This window comes from Rosa chinensis, chromosome 5 (assembly GCF_002994745.2).
Source record: "Rosa chinensis cultivar Old Blush chromosome 5, RchiOBHm-V2, whole genome shotgun sequence".
Classification (NCBI taxonomy): domain Eukaryota; kingdom Viridiplantae; phylum Streptophyta; class Magnoliopsida; order Rosales; family Rosaceae; genus Rosa; species Rosa chinensis.
In genome coordinates, this window is record NC_037092.1 from 59,829,173 (window position 1) to 59,852,755 (window position 23,583).

Genomic DNA, 23,583 nt, shown 5'->3' on the forward strand with positions numbered 1-23,583 from the left:
CTTGCAGAAAAAAATGAAATTTAAAAGACAAGAAAGCAGGAACTTTAATCTTTAAAACTTGTTGAAATTTGGAGCAGATTCGCTTCTGAATAGCTCCCACTTCAAATAGTGTAAAGGTCTCAAAACCACTCCAATAGAGATGAAATTGGGAGGTCAGATAGAAGAGACAGAGATGAACAACTTTGATGAAGGAATGATTTTGATCTGAGGTCCCAATCAAGATGTTTTGGGGCGTGCAAACAGGCTAATATGCACAGGAACGAGTGTGCTGCTGTGCTACAGGGGCAGCAGGCGTGCGACGATGCTGCATGGGCAGGGCTGCAGCGTGGGATGTGGGCTACAGGGGAAGGGCTACAGAGAGGTGAGCAGGAGCACAGGAGGCTAGCACGGGCTGTAGGCTGCAGCGCTGGGAGCAGCTTGTGGCAGTTTTGGTGAAGGGAGTTTAGGGTTTTGTTTTTTTTTCTTCACTACAACAAATATAGACATTAGTGACCAAATCATAGTGACCAACTTATAACTGGTCACTAAAAGAATAGAATTAATGACCAACATTACCCATTGGTCACTAAAATAGTCAGCGCTAAATTTTTTCCAACTCCCGCCTAATTATTTTATGTTAGTGACCAAATCTATAATTGATAGTGACCAGGTTATGTTTGGCCGCTACAAGTTTAATGACACTTGTAGGGAAATGTTGTCGTTTTGCAATTAGTGACCAACTATTTTACATCTTTCCTTGGTGAATTTTCAAGCGGCAACTTCGCGGTCTCCAAAAAATTATAGGCGCGCTCCCAATTCCCAAATTGTGAATGAAAGAATGAAAGATGGATATTGTGATACCCATCTTGTTCTTCTCTCACTCCGACTCCGACTCAGATTTTCTCCTCTGCTCCTATTAATTCATCGAGTTATTTGAATTTCGAGCTATTGAGATTTTCTTTTGGAAAGATGATGTTGATTTAAATCTACTCCCGTGCTCCGACACCAAGGTCGCCAGGTTTGACTGCTTCAGCTTCGGGATCTCCTTCGCCTCCCGTTACGGCGCTAACTCCACCTCCCAGTTGTCTCCGTACGACACTAGACTCTCGCCCTCTCCGTCAACTCCTCTTTCGCTCCGGTCCATTCTCTCTCTCTCTCTCTCTCTCTCTCTCTCTAAACCATTGCGTTTCGTTTTGGTGATCCTTTAATTTTGTGAATCGCTACGGGGATTTGATGGGTTTAAGGTTAATGTTGATTTTGATATTGATAATTGCAAAATGTTGGTCTCAGTTTTGTAAGCTTAGCACTGAAAGTATCAGATTGTAGTTAAGTTAATGTTGACTTGTTTTGAATTCCATCGATTTATTGTGGTTTGTGATTTTGAATTTGCAGGATAATTATGGGGGATATATGGTTGCTTTTGCTGGGCATAAATATGCTACAAGGTCTACTGCGGCTCTTGTTGCCAATAGTACCTACACTGTCACCAGCTTTACTCTTGTAAGTGAGCAAGGAAATTGCAATTGGATTTGGAGTTTGAATTCGTTAATGTCGTTCGTGGTTTGTGGTTTAGGTTATGTAGTGAATGTGTTTTGATTTATGCAGGTGCTTGAGTTCACCAGGGCAGGCTGCAGCACCTGCATTGGAAAAGGGATGGGTGCGTCAAATGTTCTGGGAGCTCCAGCTTCGTTTGCCTGCACAATCGGGACTGTGCAATCAAGACAAACAGCTGCAAAACCCATGGAGGCACTGTGGATTGCAGCCTCAGGATCCAATTGGCATTTTCTGGCACGGATAAGCACCTATCCGTTCTGAACTCATGGTATGAAGCACAGAACCTTGGTCAGTACTCCCTTTATGGTCTGTATTCAAATATGAAGGATTCTCTCACTAGCCAGTATAACAAGTTCTTCTGATGTAAAATTGTTTCTGTCAGATTCTTGTAATTTTTTCACTACCCACTCGCTCGGTTTGATCGCTCACTTCTTTGTGTTTCATTTGTATGCTGTTGTAAAGTAAATCAAATTTGAGGATCATTGTGATTAGAGGAGAGATATATGATTTTCAGTAACATTTGTGTGCTTTGTTTTGATATGAATGTTTCGGTTTTGATTTGGTTTGATTTTCCTTATTTCTAAATTTTATTGATCAGGTTGCTTTTCATATATCCAGTGCAAGGATTAGCTGGAGACAACAAAGAAGGATCGACAGATAAACGATTGGCTTTTTGTATTTCTGGGTCTGCTAAGAAGTTGCCAGTGGTTTGATTTTTTTTTCTCATATAACTTGACTCTCTATGTTTGTGTTCTTTTCTATTGTCACTTCTATATATTGTGGATTTTAGGAAGTTTGGCAGTTGATTTTGCGATTAAATTGTATTCTGAATTATTAATTTATTAACTTGTCAGGATGCTCTGGATCTGCTCAATAGCATCTCTCAATCTCCATATGACCAAGACAAGTGCCTCAGCCTCATGAATTCATTGCGAGAATGCGTCCTCAATAAGGTCACGCAATCCCTCTTTCTCTCTTAATTCACACTCGTTTCTATGAATCTGTGCTTGGTTTGTTTCTCATTGAATTTGATATCTGTGAGAAACCCAGTAATTTGGTTAAACTAGTGACACAGAATTGGGTATGTTCTTGGGTTATGAGTTGGAATTTTATATATTTTGAGTGTATTTGATTGCAGAAGGGCTGAAACCCAGATTAAGATTTGTTCAAGGCCAGATATTTATGCTTATTTTGCCTTGGAAAGTTTAAAGCTTGATTTAGATTCATGAAGTTGATATGATATATATGCCTATTTCTGTACTGGTAATAACCAATTCAATCATGGATCGAATTGCTTCGTGGTTCTGGTTTGTTACTGTGTAATGTCCTACTTAACCTGGATTATGGGTTGCATAGTCCAGGTACAAGCTTTGCTGCTGTGAAGTTATCAAAGGATCAAGCACCAAAGAAGTGAGATTTTATGCCCCTTAAAACCAATTGATTTTACCCATTTTCAGCTAGTGTTAAGTGTTTGTCCTAGAACCCTATTTATACTTATATATTAACTATTCTATTTAGCTAATGACATGTTTAGGAAGAAGAGACTGGATGACGTGTGCCACGGTGAGTTTTATTTTGCCTTCAAATGTGATACTCCCATGCACTGTTTGTACAAAAGCTATTACATAAAGTAGACCAGTGATAGGAGTTAACTTAGTTATTCATGTTTGGTGGTGTAGGTAAAGTAGTAGTGGATGGGAAGGTGGTCAACAAAGGAGATACTCCAAATTTGATGTAGGTGATTACTTCATTTTAACAAACCAATCTACAGTTCATTAAACGAGAGTCATTTATACTCGAACTTTGGTAAGACCTGTTATGCTAATTTGTTCTTCTATTTTGTATATCCAGAGCAGGACACAAGTTAAAAGCCGCCATTGAACAACTAGGTATCAATGTTTCTGCAAAGTAGCTCTTGACTCAGGGTTATCAATCAGCGGATTTATCAACTGTTTACTTCAGTATGGTGTAACTTTTGTTTATGGAGTTGATGTTGTATATGGACAGGTAACACCCCTATTTGGTCGTAAATGATGTGTTATTTCCTATAGGTCTAAGTACGTCTATCAGTATAGGAGTTATTATTTACTTTTCAATTTCTTAAGTACAAAACACACAATTAACAGGGCATTCATTAACTTTCTATTTTCTTGTCATTATTATTTCTCTATTGCTTATAAATGCTAGCTTTTATTGGGTTAATGCAAGGAATTTCCAGTTTTTTTACAAGGAAAAAATTCCTTGCCAAAAGCCATTTTTCTTGTTGCTACTCATTGCATACTTTTATTTTAGGCTACCATATCTTGACTATGTGGCTGCCTAGTTATGTGACTCCTTATTTGGATGTCTGATTGTCTAAAACCATGTTAGGATGTGAACAATATTTGATGGTGATTCCAGTTCTTAAAAGGCACTCTATCAATTTACCCAGGTTTAGACATCAGAGTGTTATCAAACTGGGTAGTTTCTCAGTTAGAAGGTGTGGACATCCTTTAGTGTTTCATTTTCCTGAAAAATTATGACATATTTCTCGTTCTTCACTCAGATGTAGTCTAGTCTGGCATTTCTTTTCCAGAAAGCCTTAGTCCTAGCATCTTGTTTGTTTTTAATGTCTTACTTTTTCTTATAGGGCATTTCGGTGTAAATAAACTCTTTCCAAAAAGAATGCAGGATTGGCTTCATAGATTTAAATATATGTAACAATTGTAGATATGATTGGGTTAAACTGATCAAGGATCTCTCTTTGTGCAGTTTTACAGGCAAGTGATCAAGTTGATTTGTTCCTCTTACCAGGTAAAAGTTCCTTTCCTATTTTCTTATTAATTTCAGTATATCTTGTGTGTTAAATACAAACAATAGTTGACTGAATTTGCTTATCCTCCTTGCTTATAGGAGTAGCATTTGACAGACCTGGGAGACGTTTGGCTTGCGGCAGAGGGTATGATTATTCATATTATTGGCTTAGATGAAAATTTTATTTTGTCTTTCAAGTTAGTGAGCTGAGTTGTTTGGAGGTGTCATTGTGTACTTCCCCCTTATACATAAGGCTACTAGAGATGTGAATACTGTCCCTGCCCTATATAAGAGTTTTAACTTAAGTATGTTGTAGGAGAATGGAATTGTGTATATTATTGATAATAGGAGCCCTTTAAATAGGGAGTTACAAGGTACCCAAAAAGGTAATAGAATCTGATTACAATTGAATACGTAGAACACATTCCTATTACAACTCTAAACCCTAGTTTGTAGAGGCACACATTATGTCGATATCCTTCAACACTCCCCCTTGTGCCGCTCAAACTTGGTGATGACGCTTTGATCGTTGCCTCGTTAAAAACCTTGCCAGGTAACAAAAACCCTGTGGGACAAAAATAACCCTGGTCGAAGGACAAAAAGAGCACAACACGTCCTTCACTCTTCGAGATCGAACATGTAGACATCATGCCTCCCCCTGATGTCAATATCTCCCCCTGATTGCTACAATCATGGGAGTTCGGATAACTTTCTCAATCCGATGCTCTTCACATGTTTCTCGAAGGTGGATTTTGGAAACGACTTAGTAAATAAGTCTGCTACATTATCCTCTTATCAGATTTGGTTCACTTCAGTATTTAGAAGTGCTTGTTGTCATTTTGATGGAGGGGAGGAGGAGCACGAAAGGTGGCATTTTGCCTTGTGGGGTCCGATCCCACACTTCCGTCATTTCTTTTCTCTCTGTAGGGATAGAACAAGCTCATATCAATCGTACCTCTCAAATATCGAAAGATTGTCTTTATACTAATCTAATGGCGTTGCGTTGGCGCGGGGCCATGTCTAGCCAACAAGTTCATAATAATTGAGGTGTCCGGTCTTGTATTGTGCTAGGTACAATAATGCACCTATTGTACATAAGTAAGCACTTCTGCTATTAACACGTCGTCGTCAAACCGATCCCTTTTAGGGCCAAGACTGCGGACAACCATGGTGCATCTTTGACTTTATCAAAAATGTCTATTGACACGGTATACAAGTTCTGAATCTAGACAAAACCGTGTTCTCCCAAGGTCCTTCCTCTCAAACTCGGATTTCAGGTGTTCAGCGGTTTCCCTTAACTCTCAAGGGTTCTAATTATGTTTATCAACATAAACCGCAACAATTGCAAATCCGAAACTTGTCATGGAAACGCGTGGGCATAGTTCATCATATCCCTTCCCAATCAAGTAGTCACTTTAGTGAGCGTTTCACTCTCATTGCAAACGCACTCCGTGGTCAAGAGCCACTTGATTTGGGTAAATGAAGTACACAAGAACCTTCATTATATTCCGTATCTAGATCCCCATAGAGATACGTAGTGACCACATTCGTAAGCTGCATGTTCAGTTATTTGGAAACTATCAAACTGACAAGGTAGTGGAGTGCAATGACATCCATTACGAGAGAATATGTCTTCTCGTAGTCGACTCCAGGGCGTTGTGAGAAACCTTGCACCATAAGGTGAGATTACCATCTCTTTTTCTCATCACGCTATCTAACGAAGACCTATTAATGTCAATAGGTTTTATGTTAGGAGGTGTTGGCATCTCAGGCCCGAAATCCTTCCTCTTCGTTAGTGAATCCAATTCAACCTGGATCGCATCTTTCCATTTAGGCCAATTTTCTCTACGTTGGCATTCTTCAATGGAGTAAGGTTCGATGTCATTGGTCTCAATAATTCCACGTCCTCATGTACACTAGTGCAGTTCGTAGAGATCTCTATATTCTCAGGAATTGGTTCTAACATTGAGGCGTCCCCCAACGATGTCTCTTGGACATAACCACAATCCAAAATATTCTCATGAGATGGATTTTGAGTATCAATAATCAATGGATCAAGTTGTGCCAAACTCGCTCTCTTCTTAGGGCGAGAATCCATCGAACCTATGGGTCTCTTACTTTCTCTAGCGGAACCCATGGCCTATGACGCCATTATGCCACCTTTGTGGCATCACCATACCACCATCCATGGTGGTGTTGCCGTACCCATCTTCTGGGTGGCACCATGTCCTCTTGTGGGGACATCAATCCTTGCAGGCATGTTTGCAGCAGGTATATGTGATCTCGTCACTTTTAGGGGATCAAGATGAGACATAGTGGGGACAGACCACGACAATTCCTGTCGTTCCTGTTGAATATTGACGTTCTAATCTCCCTCTAACAACGGGAAGACTGTCTCATCAAAGTGACAAATAGAGATCGCCTGTCAAGGGTTCTACATAGCGGACTTATAGTTGAAGACTCATGTCCAACAAATATATATATATGCATTCGTTTCAATGACTCATGTTGATGCGCTGTGGCGGCGCAATTGGCACATGAACCGCACACTCAAACATGCATAAATACGAGATATTAGACTCGAACTCAGTCACTAGCTGTAACGCAAATAAAAGTTGAGTGGCTGCTATGAGTCGTAGACGAATTAGCATAGCTGCATGCGATATTGCATAACCCAAGCGGAAATATTAGTGCACATTACCAATGTTCGGGCTACCATCGTAGTCGTTTAATGGTGGCTTTTCCGCAAGACCAATTAGGTGTGTACATGGGAATATGATACTTGATATCAATACCCAATGATATGCAATAGTCATCGAAAATTGTCGATGTAAACTCTCTAGCATTATCAAGTCAAATTGACTGGATGGGATGATCTGGGTAGTGAGCCCGTAGCCATATGTTATGTGCTAGGAGTGTAGTATAAGTAGCATTATGAGTGGATAATGGCACAACACAGGACCAGCGTGTTTGCTTATCAACCAACACCATAAAACATCTATACGGTCCGCAAGTTGGTTGATCAAATCCACAGAATTCCCTTAGATTCTTTGTGAGAATGGAATTATTTCCTCAATCTCCTTTGCATAGGATGGTCTCAATCCTAAATAACAGGCTTTACAGAACGAAACGTGGGCCTTATAATCAACCAATAAAGGTTTTGGTTAAGCCACAATATCACAATAGACTTGAGAAGTAGAGAGATGAGTTTATGGCGTCAATGCCATGTATTTGCCGCAGGGGGTAGGCGGCGCCGGCCATGTATGGCCTGTCTTTGCACAATCATGGCGCCATGAGGCGTATGTGCAGCTCCTCGAACCAATTCTTGGTTATTACTTTTCTTCGTTCTGAAAATGGATGTCCGTGTAAAGTCTTTAATACACGGATCATCATGTCAAAGCCTATATGTGTCAGAATCCCATAAGTCGTCTCTCATGACATGGTTGGATTCAATAACTCAAATAGTGGTTGCATACAACCCACTAGAGCGACACATAAGTTTCTCTAATACTAGTTTATGTCCGTAGTCATTAGAGGTGATGCAAAGGAACTCTGTCGATTCTCATAATGTGTTTCCACATGAAAACCGTTGGCTCTTATATAATAAAGTTTGAATTAAGGTATGTCTAAGATATTAAGTAAAAGAATTGACACTTTATTAATAGCCAATGATTACATCAAAGTTTCCAAAATCCAATCCAAAATAAAATCAAAGTAAGACACATTGTAGTCACTCTATGCATTTGGTAACTCCAATCAAATATGACCAGGAAAGTAGAGAGAAACGTTGGTGGAGCGAGGCTCTCTTAAGTACCAATAATCTCAATGACTTTCCTAGACATCACATTTTATTGGGTCCGCCACATAAGAAAGAGTTAATACAATTGTCATTTATTGACTAAGGCAAATTGCCATTACAAAAGTTCTTGGAAAAATAAAAGGACTAATCTAATCAAAGTTTGCTGCATCCTTGTGCACTTCATCTTCAGCTTTGAAGTCCTCTATGGTGAGATTGACATCTCCACCATCTTCTTCTTCTTCTGCAAGGTACACTTCTTGCTCTCTCAGGTCCCTATATGCCCTGTATCTTGCAGCTAGTTCCTCGCTTGCCTTGCATTGCTTGAACCAATGCTCAATTGATCCATATCGATGACACTCATCATTGTGGTTGCCTCCCTTTAATTGAGGTGCACGTTGTGCACATTGCGGGCGTTCCCTAGGAGGGTTGGTGCCACCACCACGACCCATTGAGCCACCATTACGGCTAGGGATTCCACGACCCCCTCTCCCACGTATGGCATTACCACCACGTGTATCCACACCAAACTTGCGGTTTCCTTCCTGGTTAGGGCGGTTATATGGGCCCATACGTCCCTCATGTCCCCCATTCTTAGGGTACCGCTCCTTGCGCCCTCCTTTGGGTGCATTATAATTTGCCTCATGAACGTTCTTAGTTCCAATGGGCCTTGAATTATAATTTCTCACGAGTATGTTATCATGTTTCTCAGCTACAGATATAACATTGATAAGCTGATGAAACCTCGTGATCCGTCCAGCATTGACTTCAGTACGGTATTGCTTTGATACCACAATGGCTGAAACGGGGAAGGTGGAAAGAGTTTTCTCAATTAGCTCTTGCTCTGTGACAGGTTGTCTACAAAACCTCAACATGGACTGTATGCGAACAGCTTCTGAATTATATTCAGCAACAGACTTGAAATCAGCAAAGCGCAGATTGTTCCATTGAACCTTCAAGTCAGAGAGGAGGGAATCTTGGACATTGCCAAAGCGCTCTTCTAGCGCTACCCATAGCTCTCTTGCATTCTTGATCGACATATACTCCAATCTGAGTGCCTTGTCCATATGGCGTCGCATCAAGATAACTGCTTGAGCATGCTTTGTAGGTGTTTGCACGAACACAAGATCCGGGTCAGGTGCCTGGATTATGGGTAATATTCCCTTTAAAGTGAGATGGTTCTCAACATTGGTTACCTAACTGTGGTAATCCGAGCCTGTTGAGTCAAGCATGGGAAAGTCGAGTCTAGGTTCATTCAACATCCTGAAAATAAGAAGAGAAGATATATTAGTTTCAGAGTTAAACTTCCACGAAAACTAAAACAATAAGATTTCCGAGCTATGCTACCAAGAAATCAATTTCCAAGAATCTCTTTTGGATTAGACCAAACAATAATGTTTTAATACGGTCACAATTTGATGCTTACGGTCGCTCTTAGTCCAAGCATTGTGAACGCTCTTAGTTCACACGAACACTCTTAGTTCACACGAACACTCTTAGTTCGTTAAGCGTGAATCCCTACAATTCCGCTTTGTTAAATATCAAAATCATTTGGCAACATATATTCCAATATTTGCAGAAAATAAAAGGAATTTAAATATAAGAAAGCAGCAACCTTAATTATAAAAACTTATGTGATTGTTCTTGGCTTGAAGACACGCGCTTGTTGATGCAGGCGTGTAGCTAAATTAAGATCGCTGGAATCTGATCGGAAATTGGCAGTTGTTGGGTTGCCCTTCTCCCTTCCTTTTTTTTTCTTCCTCCTTTTTTTTTTTTTCCCTTTCCGGGCCCAGCCCTTCTCTTTTTCCCTTTTTTTTCTTTTCCTTCGGTCTTCTTCTTCTTTCTTTCTTTCCTTCGTTCTTCTTCCTCCTAATCTGTAGGTGGGTGGCTGGAGCGTGCGCGGCTGGTCGCTGGCAGGAAGGATGCAGCAGCACCGGGGCAGGAGACTGCAGGTCGTGCGGACTGGGCAGGGGCGCAGTTAGGCGTGGAAGCTGGTCGTGCGGCAGATTGCTGCAGGTCGGGCGGCAGATGGCTGGGGCTGCGGAGGTGCAGGGCGAGCAACAGGGGCATGCTGGGCTGCAGGGGGGCTGGCAGCAGGCAGGTGCGCAGCAGGAGTGCTGCAGGCTGCAGGAGGCAGACTTGCTGCAGGGGCAGCAGGGGCTGCAGTGGGCTGCTGGCCGAACTAGGGTTTAGGGAGGAGAGGACTGCGGCAGATTTTGTGAGAGATAGTTTTAGGGTTTTTTTTCTTTTTCTTTTGGGCTAGGGTTAGAGCGTCGTGCTGATAACGTGTTGTAGGAGAATGGAATTGTGCATATTATTGATAATAGGAGCCCTTTAAATAGGGAGTTACAAGGTACCCAAAAAGGTATTAGAATCTGATTATAATTGAATACCTAGAACACATTCCTATTACAACTCTAAACCCTAGTTTGTAGAGGCACACATTATGTCGATATCCTTCAACAAAGTATCATATTTTCTTAACCAAAAAATTATTATCTTATTCAGATTTATGACTTAGTGATCTTAGCCCATGGTCTTCTACAGTTATTATGATACTTTTCTTTCCCACTCTTTTTTGTGTGCAAGCTCAAATAATGTCTGATTACTTTTAGTCTGATTCATTTTACATATACAGCAAATCTTGCTCAAGTGAGGGAGGCAAATCAAGGCAGATCAAGCAGAAAGACAAGAAATGCAACTTGCAGAGTGAGTTGATGGCTGCAAAGTCTACTGCAGCTCAACAATGAGGAGTTAGAAATCGTCAAAGCTGGTGCAGCTCAGCAAAATGAAGAGTTAGAAGCAGTGAAGGCTAAAGCAGTTGCACAAAATGAAGAGTTTGGAGGCACTAAAGGCAAGACAAAATCATACTGACATACTTGTACTTAAATTGATGCGTTATCCTCCCAAAACTGATGGTATGCATACATGATTCATTTGTGCTATTGTAATTATATTATATCAAGGAAATATAATTAGTGTATAACTGTATATAGTGAATACTAGGCCTTTCTTAGATGTAGCTCTTACCTACATTAGGATGAAAATTATAACTTGTTGTATATGTTTTGTTATATTGCAGATTGGTCTAAGCTTCAAAAAAGTACATCTTGCAAACTGTCATTGAAGGCTTATGGAACTTCTAGAAAGACTTGTATGTATTCCGATTTATTTTGAAATTGCTATTAAGGATGGATATTGACATTTGTTTATTTTGGATCTGCAAATGTAATAGAGATACGTGTCTTATATTGTATTGGAATTGAGTAGTTTAATATTGATAACTGGTTTTTGAGTACATTTCATTTTGTGGTGTTGGAGTATTGAAGGCTACTTTGATTTGTATTGACGCACTAAGTGATCAGGTTTGTTTTAGCAACCAGGAAAAATTGCCGATTCAGTTACCAAACCAATGATCTAACAATTTGGTCACTAAAAGCATGTCAGTGAATGGTTTTTAATGACCAAATTTTGCTATTCAGTGACCATTAGTAACACTTTTAGTAATGATTCATAGGTCACTAATGCCATTACTATTTGTGACCATAAGATTGTGGTCACCAAAGACATTTTGAATTAGTGACTGTAAAATCGTGGTCACTAAAGACAATTTGTATTAGTGACCAACTTACATTTGTTGGTCACTAAATAGAATTAGTGACGGACCTATAGTGAGCACCTTGTGACCACCTAAGTTTGGTCACTAATCATATTTAGTGACCAGATTTGTTACTTTTAGTGACCAATGTAGTGGTCATTAATACCCAGATTTGTTGTAGTGCTTTTTCTTTTAGGCTAGGGTTAGAGCTCGTGCTGATAACGTGTTTAAGTAAATTGGAATTGTAGAGAGAATTGATGGGAGAATTGTAGTAGTATTATTGATAATAGGAGCCCTATATATAGGGATTTACAGAGTACACAAAAGGTAATAGAATCTGAACATAACTATCTAGGAAATCTAGAACCTTCTCCTATTACAACACTAGGACTAAACCCTAGTTTGAAGAGGCACACATAATATCGACTTCCTTCAACAGTGTATTATTTCTATAACTCTTGTCGATCCGTTTAAAAAGAAATTTACAAATGAAAAGATGGTGATTATTGTTTTCTTAGAACTTTCACTTTGTTGTTATCTCTTGCCAAAAAGAAGCTACTTGTTTGCATAGAGATATTAATTTTGGGTAGGTATAATCTGGATTTGTCCAACTATAGTATTTAACGTGGTATTTCTTACTGGAGAGCTTGTAGGTCAGCATAGTATTTAGCTATCCATCCTTTGATGATTTTGACCTCACTTTTCCGCTGATTGACCAGCCAGTCTGGATCGGTAGTCTGGTTTGAGGTGAGAATATCCAAGCAGTGAGACCCTGTAAAAGTAAATTTTAATTTTGGGTAGTTGAAAAGTTAAACGAAAATATGTACTGCTCTAAAACTCGTAACATGGGGTACTCCAAACAAATGAATTTGGAAGGATACATACCATTTTTTGCATGGACAGCAACCACACTGTCTGATATGTCTTCCAAAACGCTATCATGAGAGTAAAACAATGTTAAATTTAGTCAAGTACTATTAATCTTGAATCGTGTTGTTTTATCAAGATAATAAAAATGATAAACTTGACTCATTTATATTTGTTTTGAAGTCATCTTCGTATCCGTACATACCCGCCAATACTGTAAGGGTCTCTTAGCCCATTGGAGAAAATGATGTTGCTAGCAAATCTGGAGAGACTCAGTTTTATGTCCTGCATCACATATTTAGCACACTTGTATCAATATTAGCATATATATCCATGCATTTCGTATGAATTAAGCAAAGTAAAAGAATTAGCTAGGGTAGGTTATGAGTAATGATAAGAAAGTAACAGCATTACATACATGGCCTCCAAAGTATGTAGTCACCCAATTAGGTCTGGGAGGGACGCCATAGGTTGCCTTGCATTTATTGATATATTCATCGACATCAAATTTGTACGGTGGAAACATGGTGTCGTTGTTCACGCTTATGGGAATCACCAAGTCGCTACATGTCTAAATAATCAAGAAACAAATAGGTGGATCGTGGTTAACCATCTTCAAACATATTTGAATTAGGAAAATGAAAGTTTGTAATTACTAATAAAACAACAATCTTATCAAATTTCACAAGTTGTTAGAAACATGGCCTTGATGCAAACTATAATAACGTTGTGAAACAAGATCAAGGCAATACTAATGGGCCGGAAATTGCTAGCTGTTTCTTTAGTAATTTGGCCTGATGCATGACTTCTTAGATATTGCAAACGTACTTCCAAGTCCCAACTTAGAATGGATTGCAAATCCCTTTTCAGAAAAGATGAAAATTAAAAAAACATTGCAAACGCATTTTTTAAGCAATAAGAAGCATTCTCCCTGGCCTGTCAATTCTGTGACCTCAAAGCTAGCTAGCTGACCTCAAAGCTAGCGAGCTTTTCATCATGATCATGTACCATGGACCCTTAGAATAGTCAGCATGATGAATATAAGCTCTAAAAATACAAATGTACGTGGACGTCTATGTATTAGGGTTGACTTTCAGATATAACTATTATCTAAACAAACAGTACAGCTTGATAAATAAATTAATTATTTGATCAATTACCTGCCATCGCCACCCCACGTCTGTTTCTGTTAGGTTTCTGGGCTGGTTGACATAGCATGACCGGTTTCCAGTATATGCAACCACACCTGCAAATATTTTTGTCAAAATATCATCTGTAGATGAAGCTCCATCAATGCCACCGCAGACTACAGTAACCGGATATTTCGGTGGACGATCATATTGAGCTGCCCTAGCATACATCGACTTCAAGTAGTTCTTGAGCTCAGACGACTTGGTCAACGGTCTAGTTAATAGCAAAACAAGAACGCAAAAGGGAAATCACAAAAATAATCACCTGAATATATTATTATTATTCACTAATTAGGTTTTTAGGAAAAAAATGATTATACACATTACAATATATGAAACTTATCAGGGGATGTACCTGCAAGTTCGGAATTTCTTGCTAAGACTTGAGAGGCCTTCACGCTTAGAAGCAATATTATCAATTTCAGACCATGACTTTTTTATGATTTGGTAGCAAGTCTCACTCGCTTCCTGTCCATAATCAATTAAAATTAGTTACCGTTTATGTACGAATTAACTGAAAATAGAAGCGTGCAAAAATTATCTTGTGTTAGACCCTAGCCAACTGTGAATTAAACGATTGGTCAGTGGGATTTTTGCTTAGCTCTGGTACGTTCAGATTGCCAGTAAGGGGTACACCTTTCTAGCAGTTTATGTATACTTATAGAAGGAAAGAAATTAAGGAAGAAATATATTACTTGAAAATCCTTGGTGACAATGGAGTAGTATCCTGTTTCTGGAGGAACAATGTCATCGAAGTATAGAATTGGAGCTGATGAGGCCAGAGCTCCAAGAGTGACGTGGGGATACTTTAGTCGAAACCATGAAGCAAGCACTGTCAAAGAACATACTTATATGTTATCAAACGAACCCTTAATGTAACAGTTGTAATTTCAAGAAGTGTACATTTAGTCACTCACTTCCACCATATGAGCCACCAATAACAATGACCGGAGAATGTTCAGCATGTAGTTGCTTCTTTACATGTATGAGAATTTCTGCATAATCTGCTATAGCTTGGGCTGAGTTGAAGTATCCAAGAGTGCTTGCATTTTTAAATGCCACTTCCCTGGATCCGAATGGGATTGATTCCCCATAGTACCGGTGCTGATAAGAAAAAAAGACTACAGTCTCAGACCCAATAATACATAAGTATAATACAGCTAGCTAATCGATAATCTCAGTCTTACAACAGATTCATACAGAATGTACCTCTATATATATCTGGAGGGCTTGAAAGTGAATGGCGTTTTCAGGTAGGAACCCAATAATAGGTATATCAACATCAATTGACTCTTCTGCGCCTAAGTAAGCGAGTATTGGTGCACTGATATTGGAGCCACCCCAATGCTTGGAATTGATCAAATATCTTTGTTGAAAAGTATTGAAGCTATCATACCTAAAGTTGAAATGGTCAAGTGTTTGGTTGTAATAAAATGCCTGAAAATCTTTGGGATCAAATGCAGGTGATGAAGCTTCGCTGGGTCGGCTTTGTGTCCAATAGTTACCATCTATAAATTGTCCTCCAGTTGGACTCAGCCTGGGAATTTTTAAGGAAACTGAGGTTGTGACAAATATAAGAGATATTAGTAGAAGGGATGATTGGTGTGAGAATGTCAGTCGCTTTATTTCCATGGTATGGCAAATCCTTGGAGGACAGCAGTTGTGTTTCGAATGCCATATATATACTACAAGATCTCAACAAATGTAAAAAATTGTATTTGGATTTATTGACTTGGACTATAGGGATAAAAAGATAAGTTAATGTATTTGCTTCAAAAAAAAAATGAATAGTTCATATAGGGACCATATCATATAATTCATCCATGTGACTAATTGTTTATACTTTATACACTAGTTTGAATTTTTATTCAAAAAAAAAATACACTAGTTTGAATTTTAGTGGTGAGCTGATCATGTAAAATTAATTAGATGATATTTTCAGAACAATTCATAATTAAAAGTTGATTGGATGGTACGTATGTTAGGAGTTCAATTATAAAACAAACAAGAGCCGGGTTGGTAAGAATTGACATGTCGATGGTTGATTTGTTTAGAAACCAAAATTGATTGATTACTTATATACGAACACCCCAATCTCCATCTTTTAGCAGCATAACAGTAATTGCGTCAGCAGCATAACAATAATTGCATTGTAAAGCGACACAACTGTCATAAACGGCGACACAACACAACTGTCATAAACGCGCACATGAGATATTTTTAGCCAATTTTCTATCTTAATTGCTTAATTATTTTGAAAAACATGTTTCGTATTTTATCAATTTTAGCAGCTGTACCACACTCTTAAATGACCATATTTTTACTTTTAGTTATTTTGATTTTAAATATAGAGAGCAAGATGAGGCTATTTATTATTTTTATTAATTTAAAACATTCATTTTGTAAAAGTAAAAATGAGAATTGGAATTGGTTTACTCATTTTATTTCATAGCTCCCTTTATATAGGGATGGAATTACAATGGAAATATCGATTAACATCAATTACAATAATGATAGTACATATTGATTGTGATGTGATTGCAATTCCTTGATTCCATCTTCGTCTGTTTCTTTGACGAAGGGACATAATATATTTTTCCTTTAACACTCCCCCTTGTGCCAAGTCAAAGACAAAATGGTGCATGAGTTGTTGCCTTACTAAAAACCTTGCCAAGTAACAATAAAAACCCTGTGGGACAAAAAATACACCTTGGTCGAAGGAAAAGAGCACAACGCACCTTTTACATTTGAGGATGACATGTGTGTGTTAGACTTCCGCTGACATCTACACCTCCCCCTGATCCTTACATTAATCAAGGGACCTTGGAAAGTCTTCGCATTCCTATGCTTTTCACATGTTTCTCAAATATGGCCTTAGGCAATGAGCTGGTGAACAAATCTGTCACATTCTCCTCAGACCTTACTTGATTCACTTGAGTTTTGAGGAGCGCCTGTTGTTGCTGATTATAGAAAAACTTTGGCGATATGTGTTTTGTATTATCACCCTTGATATATCCTAGCTTCATCTGTTCGATGCAAACTGCATTATCTTCATAAATGCAAGTAGGCTCTTCAGTGGTAGAACTCAAATCACTAGTCTCTCGAATATGTGTAATGATAGCTCTTAACCATACACACTCACGAACCGCCTCATGTAGAGCAATGATCTCTGAGTGGTTCGAGGAGGTAGCCACAAGGGTTTGCTTGGTTGATGTGATGCCCCGGAAATTCGTATTTATTTTCCGAGGATTTTCCGGAATTTAAATTGTGGGTATCGGACGGTTTCGTGGCTCGTGGACGGAGCGGAAGTGTTTCGGACGAACTTTTATTCGTAAAGTGTGGAATTAGGGGGGTTTCAAGGTTGACTTTTGATACGTTGAGATTCTCCGAAAACTTCATTCACAAAAGTTGTAGAGCGCGTCGATATGAGTTCGTGGACATGCGGAACGCGAGAATCGGAGTTCGTATGAAGAAGTTATGGGCTTCGGAAAAACTTTCCATTTTGGTATAAAAGGACGAAATTTTCCGGAAATTGCAAAGAAGGCCAGATTTCCAAAAACGGAAACCCAGCCCTCTCTCGAGCCCGCGCGCGGCCTCCACTTCGCCGGCGTCGTTCTCGCTCCTCCGGCCACCATTTGCTTCGATTCAAGAGTGGGTTTTGCTCGCCTCAATCCCCTCTTGAGGTCTGTGGAAGGATTGAAGAGAGATTCGAGCTGTGGAGGGAGCTACATCGACTGGAAGTGGCCGCTTCGAGGATGAAATCGCCTTGATCGGAGTCGGAGATTCCGGCCACCTTTGCCGGTGATTCTTGAGGGCTTTTAGAGCTTGGAGGACGTTGATGCTTCCCACAAGGTGGCTTGCATCGATTCAACTCGTGGAGGTCGAATTTTGGAATTGAAATTCTAGGGTTTCAATCGAGCTGTTTTGTTCAAAGGTAAAATTTGATCGATTGGTTCATATTTGGACTTTTTTGTAGTTATGAAAGTTGAAATTGGGGTTGAGATGAAGAACTTTGGTGTTGGGAGTTTTGTCAAATTCCGACTTTGGTCCGGCGGCGGTGCCGCCACTGTGGTGGTGTTTTCCGGCCGTTTCCGGCCACCTCAGGGATAGTTTCTGTTCCTGAGTTCGATCTACTCGTCGATACGAGCATTTCGATATATTGTTTGTAATTTTTGGAGATCGTATGATTATGTTGTGATTTTTACGGTTTCGGACCGTTCGATGATTCGATCCGTGAGGAATTGAGCGTCCGATCGACTTGTGAATTTAATATTCGATCGTGGAAGTATTCCGGAGACATTGGGTGGTCTCGGATATGGTTTCGCCTCGATTGGCGTTACTTTGGGAATTTTGGTTCGATTTAGGGTTTTCGAATGTTATTCCTTGTGTTTCATTGACTGAATTAAGGCTGTACTTCCTTAGGTGCTTGACAGAGGACGTTCTGTAAGCAGTCTAGTGGTGTGAAGACGCAGCGGGAGTTTCGAGGTGAGTAATCTCACAAGGTTCATCAATGAACAGAATTACCATTATCGTTTTGGTGTTAATTATTTAACTGCAAACTATAGTTGGTATTAGTAGGCATTCCTGAGCAAATGACTACATATATATATATATATATATTTACATGAAATATATATATATTCTTGTGGTTGATGTGTGATGAATAATATGCATGATGGGTTCATATTATTGTTGAATGAGACTTTTCATATAATCAATATTGTGGAAAAGATGTTTTCTATTGTTTGAAAAGTATTGAGTTTGAGGTTACATTTTGGAGTCAAGCGTGACTCATTTTAAATGTATTGGTCCTTGTACCAAGGGTCACAGATGGTGAGCAGGGATAGGGAAAGCCGGAACTAGATGGTCGTAACGTTTTTAGGTCAGGTGTGACTTACTTAACGTTGACTTGAGACCAGATGGGGTCTGAAAAGCATGGGTCGCAGATGGTGACCAACGGTTGGTTCTAAGACCAGACGGGGTATGAAAACCAAGAGTCATAGACGGTGATAGGTTGCAGATGGTGACCAATGATTTATCTGTGTTATGAGTCTAGTTACCATGTTGTCTTTGAGTTATGGAATTAACTGTGACTATAGATGATATTAATGGCATTTCTGAGTGAATGATTACGTGTGTGCATATATATATTATGGGATATATATATATATATATATATATACATATGTATTCATGTATTGGTGGCCTTTCTGAGTGATTGACTATGTGTGTACATATATATATTATGGGATATATATATATACATATGTATTCATGTATTGGTGGCTTCGTGGTGAATCTGTGTTGTTGTGTTGTGTGTCTAGGTTGGACTGATTTGTTGTTGGTACATCATGGGGGGTAGCGGGGAGCTATCTGATGCTCATGAGTACGTGTTTTTAAAATGGAGTTTCGGGGATTCTTTCTTTTAAATGTCCTGGGAGGACTTGTTTATCATATTTAATTGTCAGAGTTTCAATTATTATGATTTCGTCATGGGGTGACTTGTGTTGATTTGAGAACGTGTTTTAAAAGAGAGTTTCGGGGATTCTTTCTTTTAAATGTCCTGAGAGGACTTGTTTATCATATTTAATTGTCAGAGTTTCAATTTATATGATTTGGTCACGGTGTGACCTTTATTGTTTCTTTTGGGAAAAGAATGTACTGTTTTGGGAAAATATGGTATGTTTTCCTTATTCTCGAGTTGAAAGGTTTTGCTCGTGTTTGGCGTGAGTTGTGCGGGCTTTCATCCCGTGAATTGGTGTGAGTTTTTTTGAGTTACTCATACGGGCTTGCAAAAGCTTACCGGGTTTGTTGTGTAACAACCCGGTACACCATTCCAACGGTGTAGGGGTTATTCTACAGGTCAGGTTGATTGTGGCTGATGCTGAGGTAGCGTGCTTGCAGCTTAACGGTAATAAGTCAATTTTGTGACCTTACCGTTATAGAGACTTCCGTTTGTAGTGAGCTCTGAGGAGTATTTACGTTTTATTTTGTTGTTGGCAATTTAATTCGTAAACTCATGTGTTGTGTGACTCTGTGGGGCGAGTCAATATAGAATTTGTGGGTTCAGGGCATCAATATGTACTTGGGTTAAAAGGGAATAAGTTTCTAAGTATTTTGTATTGATGGCTGAACATTTCACGCATATGTAATTATGGGGTTATATATCGATTTATTGTGTATAAAATCAGGGGCGTGATAGTTGATCTCCAAGATATCGATGCGTTCCCAATGGTAAATACATAACCATTTTGGGAACGACCTTTATGTGGGTCAGAAAGGTACCCAGCATCAGCAAAACCAACCAAAACGACATTTGGCATTTCGGTGTAGCGAGTGGCGCTTTTGCCATCAATATTTCCTTTAGGGATTGCAGTTCCATCTGCGGTCCCTCTTGTCTTTCTGTAGGGAAAGAACAGTCCCAAGTCAATGGTTCCTTTTAGGTATCGGAAAATGTTCTTGATACCATTCCAGTGACGCTGCGTTGGCGCTGCGCTAAATCTAGCTAACAAGTTCACTGAGAATGCAATGTATGGTCGAGTACATTAGGCTAAGTACAATAATGTGTCTATTGCACTTAGATAGGGAATTTCAGCTCCCAACACCTCTTCTTCATCTTCCTTTGGGCGAAATGGATCTTTCCTTGCATCCAAACTTCTACTGATCATGGGAGTGCTAGCAGGATGTGCTTTGTCCATGTTAAATCACCTGAGCATCTTTTGGACATGCGCAGAATGGTAGATTAGTATTCCACAAACTCGGTGTTCTAGTTCAAGGCCTAGACATAATCGAGTTTTCCCAAGATCCTTCATCTCAAATTCGGATTTCAAGTAGCTAGCGGTTTCTCTTATTTCATCAAGAGTACATATTATGTTCATATCATCGACATATACAACTACAATTGCAAATCCGGAACTTGTTTTCTTTATGAATACGCAGGGGCACAATTCATCGTTCTTATATCCCTTCCCAATCAAGTAGTCACTTAAACGGGTATACCACATCCGTCTGGATTGTTTCAATCCATAAAGTGAGCGTTTCAACTTAATTGCAAACGCACTCTGTGGTTTAGAGTCACTTGACTTGGGTAATGTAAGGCCATCAGGCACTTTCTTATATATCTCTGAATCTAGATCCCCATAGAGATATGCAGTAACCACATCTATGAGCTGCATTTCCAGTCCTTTGGAAACTACTGAGCTAACTAAGTAGCGGAACGTTATAACGTCTATTTTGGGAGAGAATGTCTCCTCGTAGTCAATTCCAGGGCGTTTGTGAGAAACCTTGCGCCACAAGGCGAGCCTTGTACCTGAGGACTTCATTCTTCTCATTACACTTTCTGACAAAGACTCATTTATGTCCTACAGGCTTTACACTTAGTGGGGTTAGCACTACCAGACCAAATACCTGTCTCTTTGTCAGAGAATCTAATTCTACCTGGATTGATTCATTCCATTTAGGCCAATCTGCTCTTTGTTGACATTTTTCAACAGAGCGTGGTTCGATATCATCGTGCTCTATGATTCCTTGAGCAACAGTATATATCATCAATGAGTATGGAAGATCTTTCTATCAACTCATACGTACTCTCGTAATCCTTTGAGATTTCTTTGTTCTCTGGAATCATTTCAAACATCGGAGCGTCCTCCAGTATTGATTCATGGACATAACTATAATCAGAGACAATCTCATGAGAGGGATTCTATACATTAATGATTGGTTTGTGCCTTACTCACCCTCTTCTTCCTTGGGTGAGTGTCAATCGAACCAAGTGACCTCCCCCTCTTCCTTGGGAGCCACGGCCTCAACCACACCTCCACTAAGTGCGGTTGTAGTGCCTCTATCTGCGGCATCGTGCCCCTTGTTGGGGACTTCTAACCTTGCAGGCGCATTTGCAGCTGGTATATGTGATCTCGTCACTTTTACGATATCAGTAAACATATCAGGCATCGAATCTGCTACGTTCTAAAGATCGATTATTCTTTTCACTTCACTTTCACTTTATGAAGTGCGGGGATCAAGATGAGACAGAGTGGGGACAAACCACGACAATTCCTGTCGTTCCCTTGGAAAATCCTTTTTCCTATCTCCCCCTAATGACGGGATGACTGTCTCATCAAAGTGACAATCCGTAAATTTAGCGGTAGAGAGATCGCCTGTCAAGGTTTCCAAATAGCGTATAATTGTTGGGGATTCGTATCCAACATAAATACTTAATCGTCTCTGAGGACTCATTTTGGTGCGCTGTGGGGGCGCAATAGGCACATATACTGCTCAACCAAATATGCGTGAGTGTGAAGTGTCAGGCTCATATCCAGTTACCAACTGGTACGCAGAAAATGGTTGGCTAGCTATGGGTCTTAAACGAATAAGTAAAGCTGCGTGCAATATTGCATAACCCCATGCAGATATAGGCAGGTTGGTGCGCATAAGCAATGCCCTAGTCACCATCTGTAGCCTTTTGATGGTGGCTTCTGCGAGACCATTTTGTGTATGCACATGGGGTACAGGATTCTCTACATCGATCCAAATAGATATGCAATAATCATCAAATGCTTTTGATGCAAACTCTCCAGCATTATCAAGCCTTATAGACTTGATAGGGTGATCGGGGTGGTGAGCCCGTAAACGTATAATCTGTGCTAGGAGTATTGCAGCATTTCTTGTGGACAATAAAACGACATGTGACCAGATTGTCGAAGCATCCACCAGAACCATAAAATACTTGAATGGTCCGCATTCTGGATGGATAGGTCCACAGACATCTCTTTTTATCCTTTGTAAGAATGGAATGTTTTGTTTTGTAGCTTTAGCATAGGAAGGTCTCGATCCTGTTTTTGCTAAAGAGCAGGCTTTGCAAAATGAGTGATGTGCCTTTGAAATAGTCAATGAGGCATAATGGGAGGGAGGTAGTGCTTCTGGTACTTCAGAAGGCAATGACTGCATTTGAGCAATACTAGAACCGACACCTTGCAGTGTGGCGGATTTTTCTCCAATTTTCACTCGAAAGAAGGGATGTCCGTGTGAGTTCTTTTAAAAATACGGATCATCATGTCATGACCTCAGTGCCATAGGCGGTCATGCAAAAGCATGTATGAGTCAGGGTCCCACATTTCATTGTTGGTGACAATATAGGATTCAATGATCCAAATCGTAGTGAGGTACAGTCCACTAGATTGACTCATAAGTTTCTCTAAAATGTGTTCCTTCCACATTCATTAGAGTTAATGTCAAGGTATTCAGTTCCATTCTCACGATGTGTTGTTACCTGATAACCATTGGCACAAATATCTTTGAAACTTAACAAGGTTCGATTAGCTCTTGGTGCATATAGAGCGTCTGTGACTTGAAATGTTGCGCCATTAGGCAGCAAAAATTTGGCAGTTCCTCGCCATTTTATTAGTTTTGATAATCCAATCATCGTAGTCACAGAGGAATTATAGGCTATTAGTTCAATGAATAATTGCCTATTTCTTAATACTGTGTGGGTAGTCCCACTATCATCTTAGCACTCAAGTTCTCCTCCATTCATTCCTACAAATAAATGGGAGGTATTTAGAAAATATAACTCATATTCTTTAGAGTATTTCTATTTGCGTAGAATGGTATTCTTTTCATTCTAATAATTTTTTTCTAGATGTATTGCTTTACATCTTTATAGTGCTATGTCGAACCATGTAAATATGTGTATAGAAAATAAATTTGAATAAATTCAGTGCTTCAGAATAAAATTCGAAATTTATTAATAAGCCAACGATAATCAAATCAAGGTCTTGTTCAGAAATCTTATTCATCAATCCATGATT

General features: G+C 39.5%; 1 protein-coding gene and 1 long non-coding RNA gene across 2 annotated transcripts; one reads left to right on the plus strand and one right to left on the minus strand.

Moving 5' to 3' along the window:
• The first annotated feature begins 3,398 nt into the window (after positions 1 to 3,398).
• On the plus strand, positions 3,399 to 10,851 carry LOC112164500. The gene is made up of 4 exons (XR_002922351.2): positions 3,399 to 3,540; positions 4,285 to 4,326; positions 4,426 to 4,471; positions 10,761 to 10,851. It is a non-coding gene; the product is annotated as an uncharacterized LOC112164500 (long non-coding RNA).
• Positions 10,852 to 12,017: 1,166 nt separating this feature from the next.
• LOC112163761 (lysosomal Pro-X carboxypeptidase) lies at positions 12,018 to 15,409 on the minus strand. Its single transcript, XM_024300027.2, has 9 exons — positions 14,987 to 15,409; positions 14,695 to 14,881; positions 14,473 to 14,609; positions 14,133 to 14,245; positions 13,748 to 13,991; positions 13,006 to 13,158; positions 12,793 to 12,872; positions 12,606 to 12,655; positions 12,018 to 12,492 (listed from the first exon to the last, which is right to left on the minus strand). The coding sequence occupies exons 1-9, from the start codon at positions 15,407 to 15,409 to the stop codon at positions 12,356 to 12,358; spliced, it is 1,524 nt and encodes a 507-aa protein (XP_024155795.1). The 3' UTR covers positions 12,018 to 12,355.
• Positions 15,410 to 23,583: the final 8,174 nt, after the last annotated feature.

Excerpts from the sequence above, each read along its gene's own strand:
- LOC112163761 (XM_024300027.2), bottom strand. The coding sequence starts at position 15,409 with ATGGAAATAAAGCGACTGACATTCTCACACCAATCATCCCTTCTACTA. Across the intron at positions 14,610-14,694 it reads TGGTGGCTCATATGGTGGAA|TGCTTGCTTCATGGTTTCGA; the intron begins GTGAGTGACTAA and ends GTTCTTTGACAG. Across the intron at positions 13,159-13,747 it reads ACGTGGGGTGGCGATGGCAG|ACATGTAGCGACTTGGTGAT; the intron begins GTAATTGATCAA and ends TTGATTATTTAG.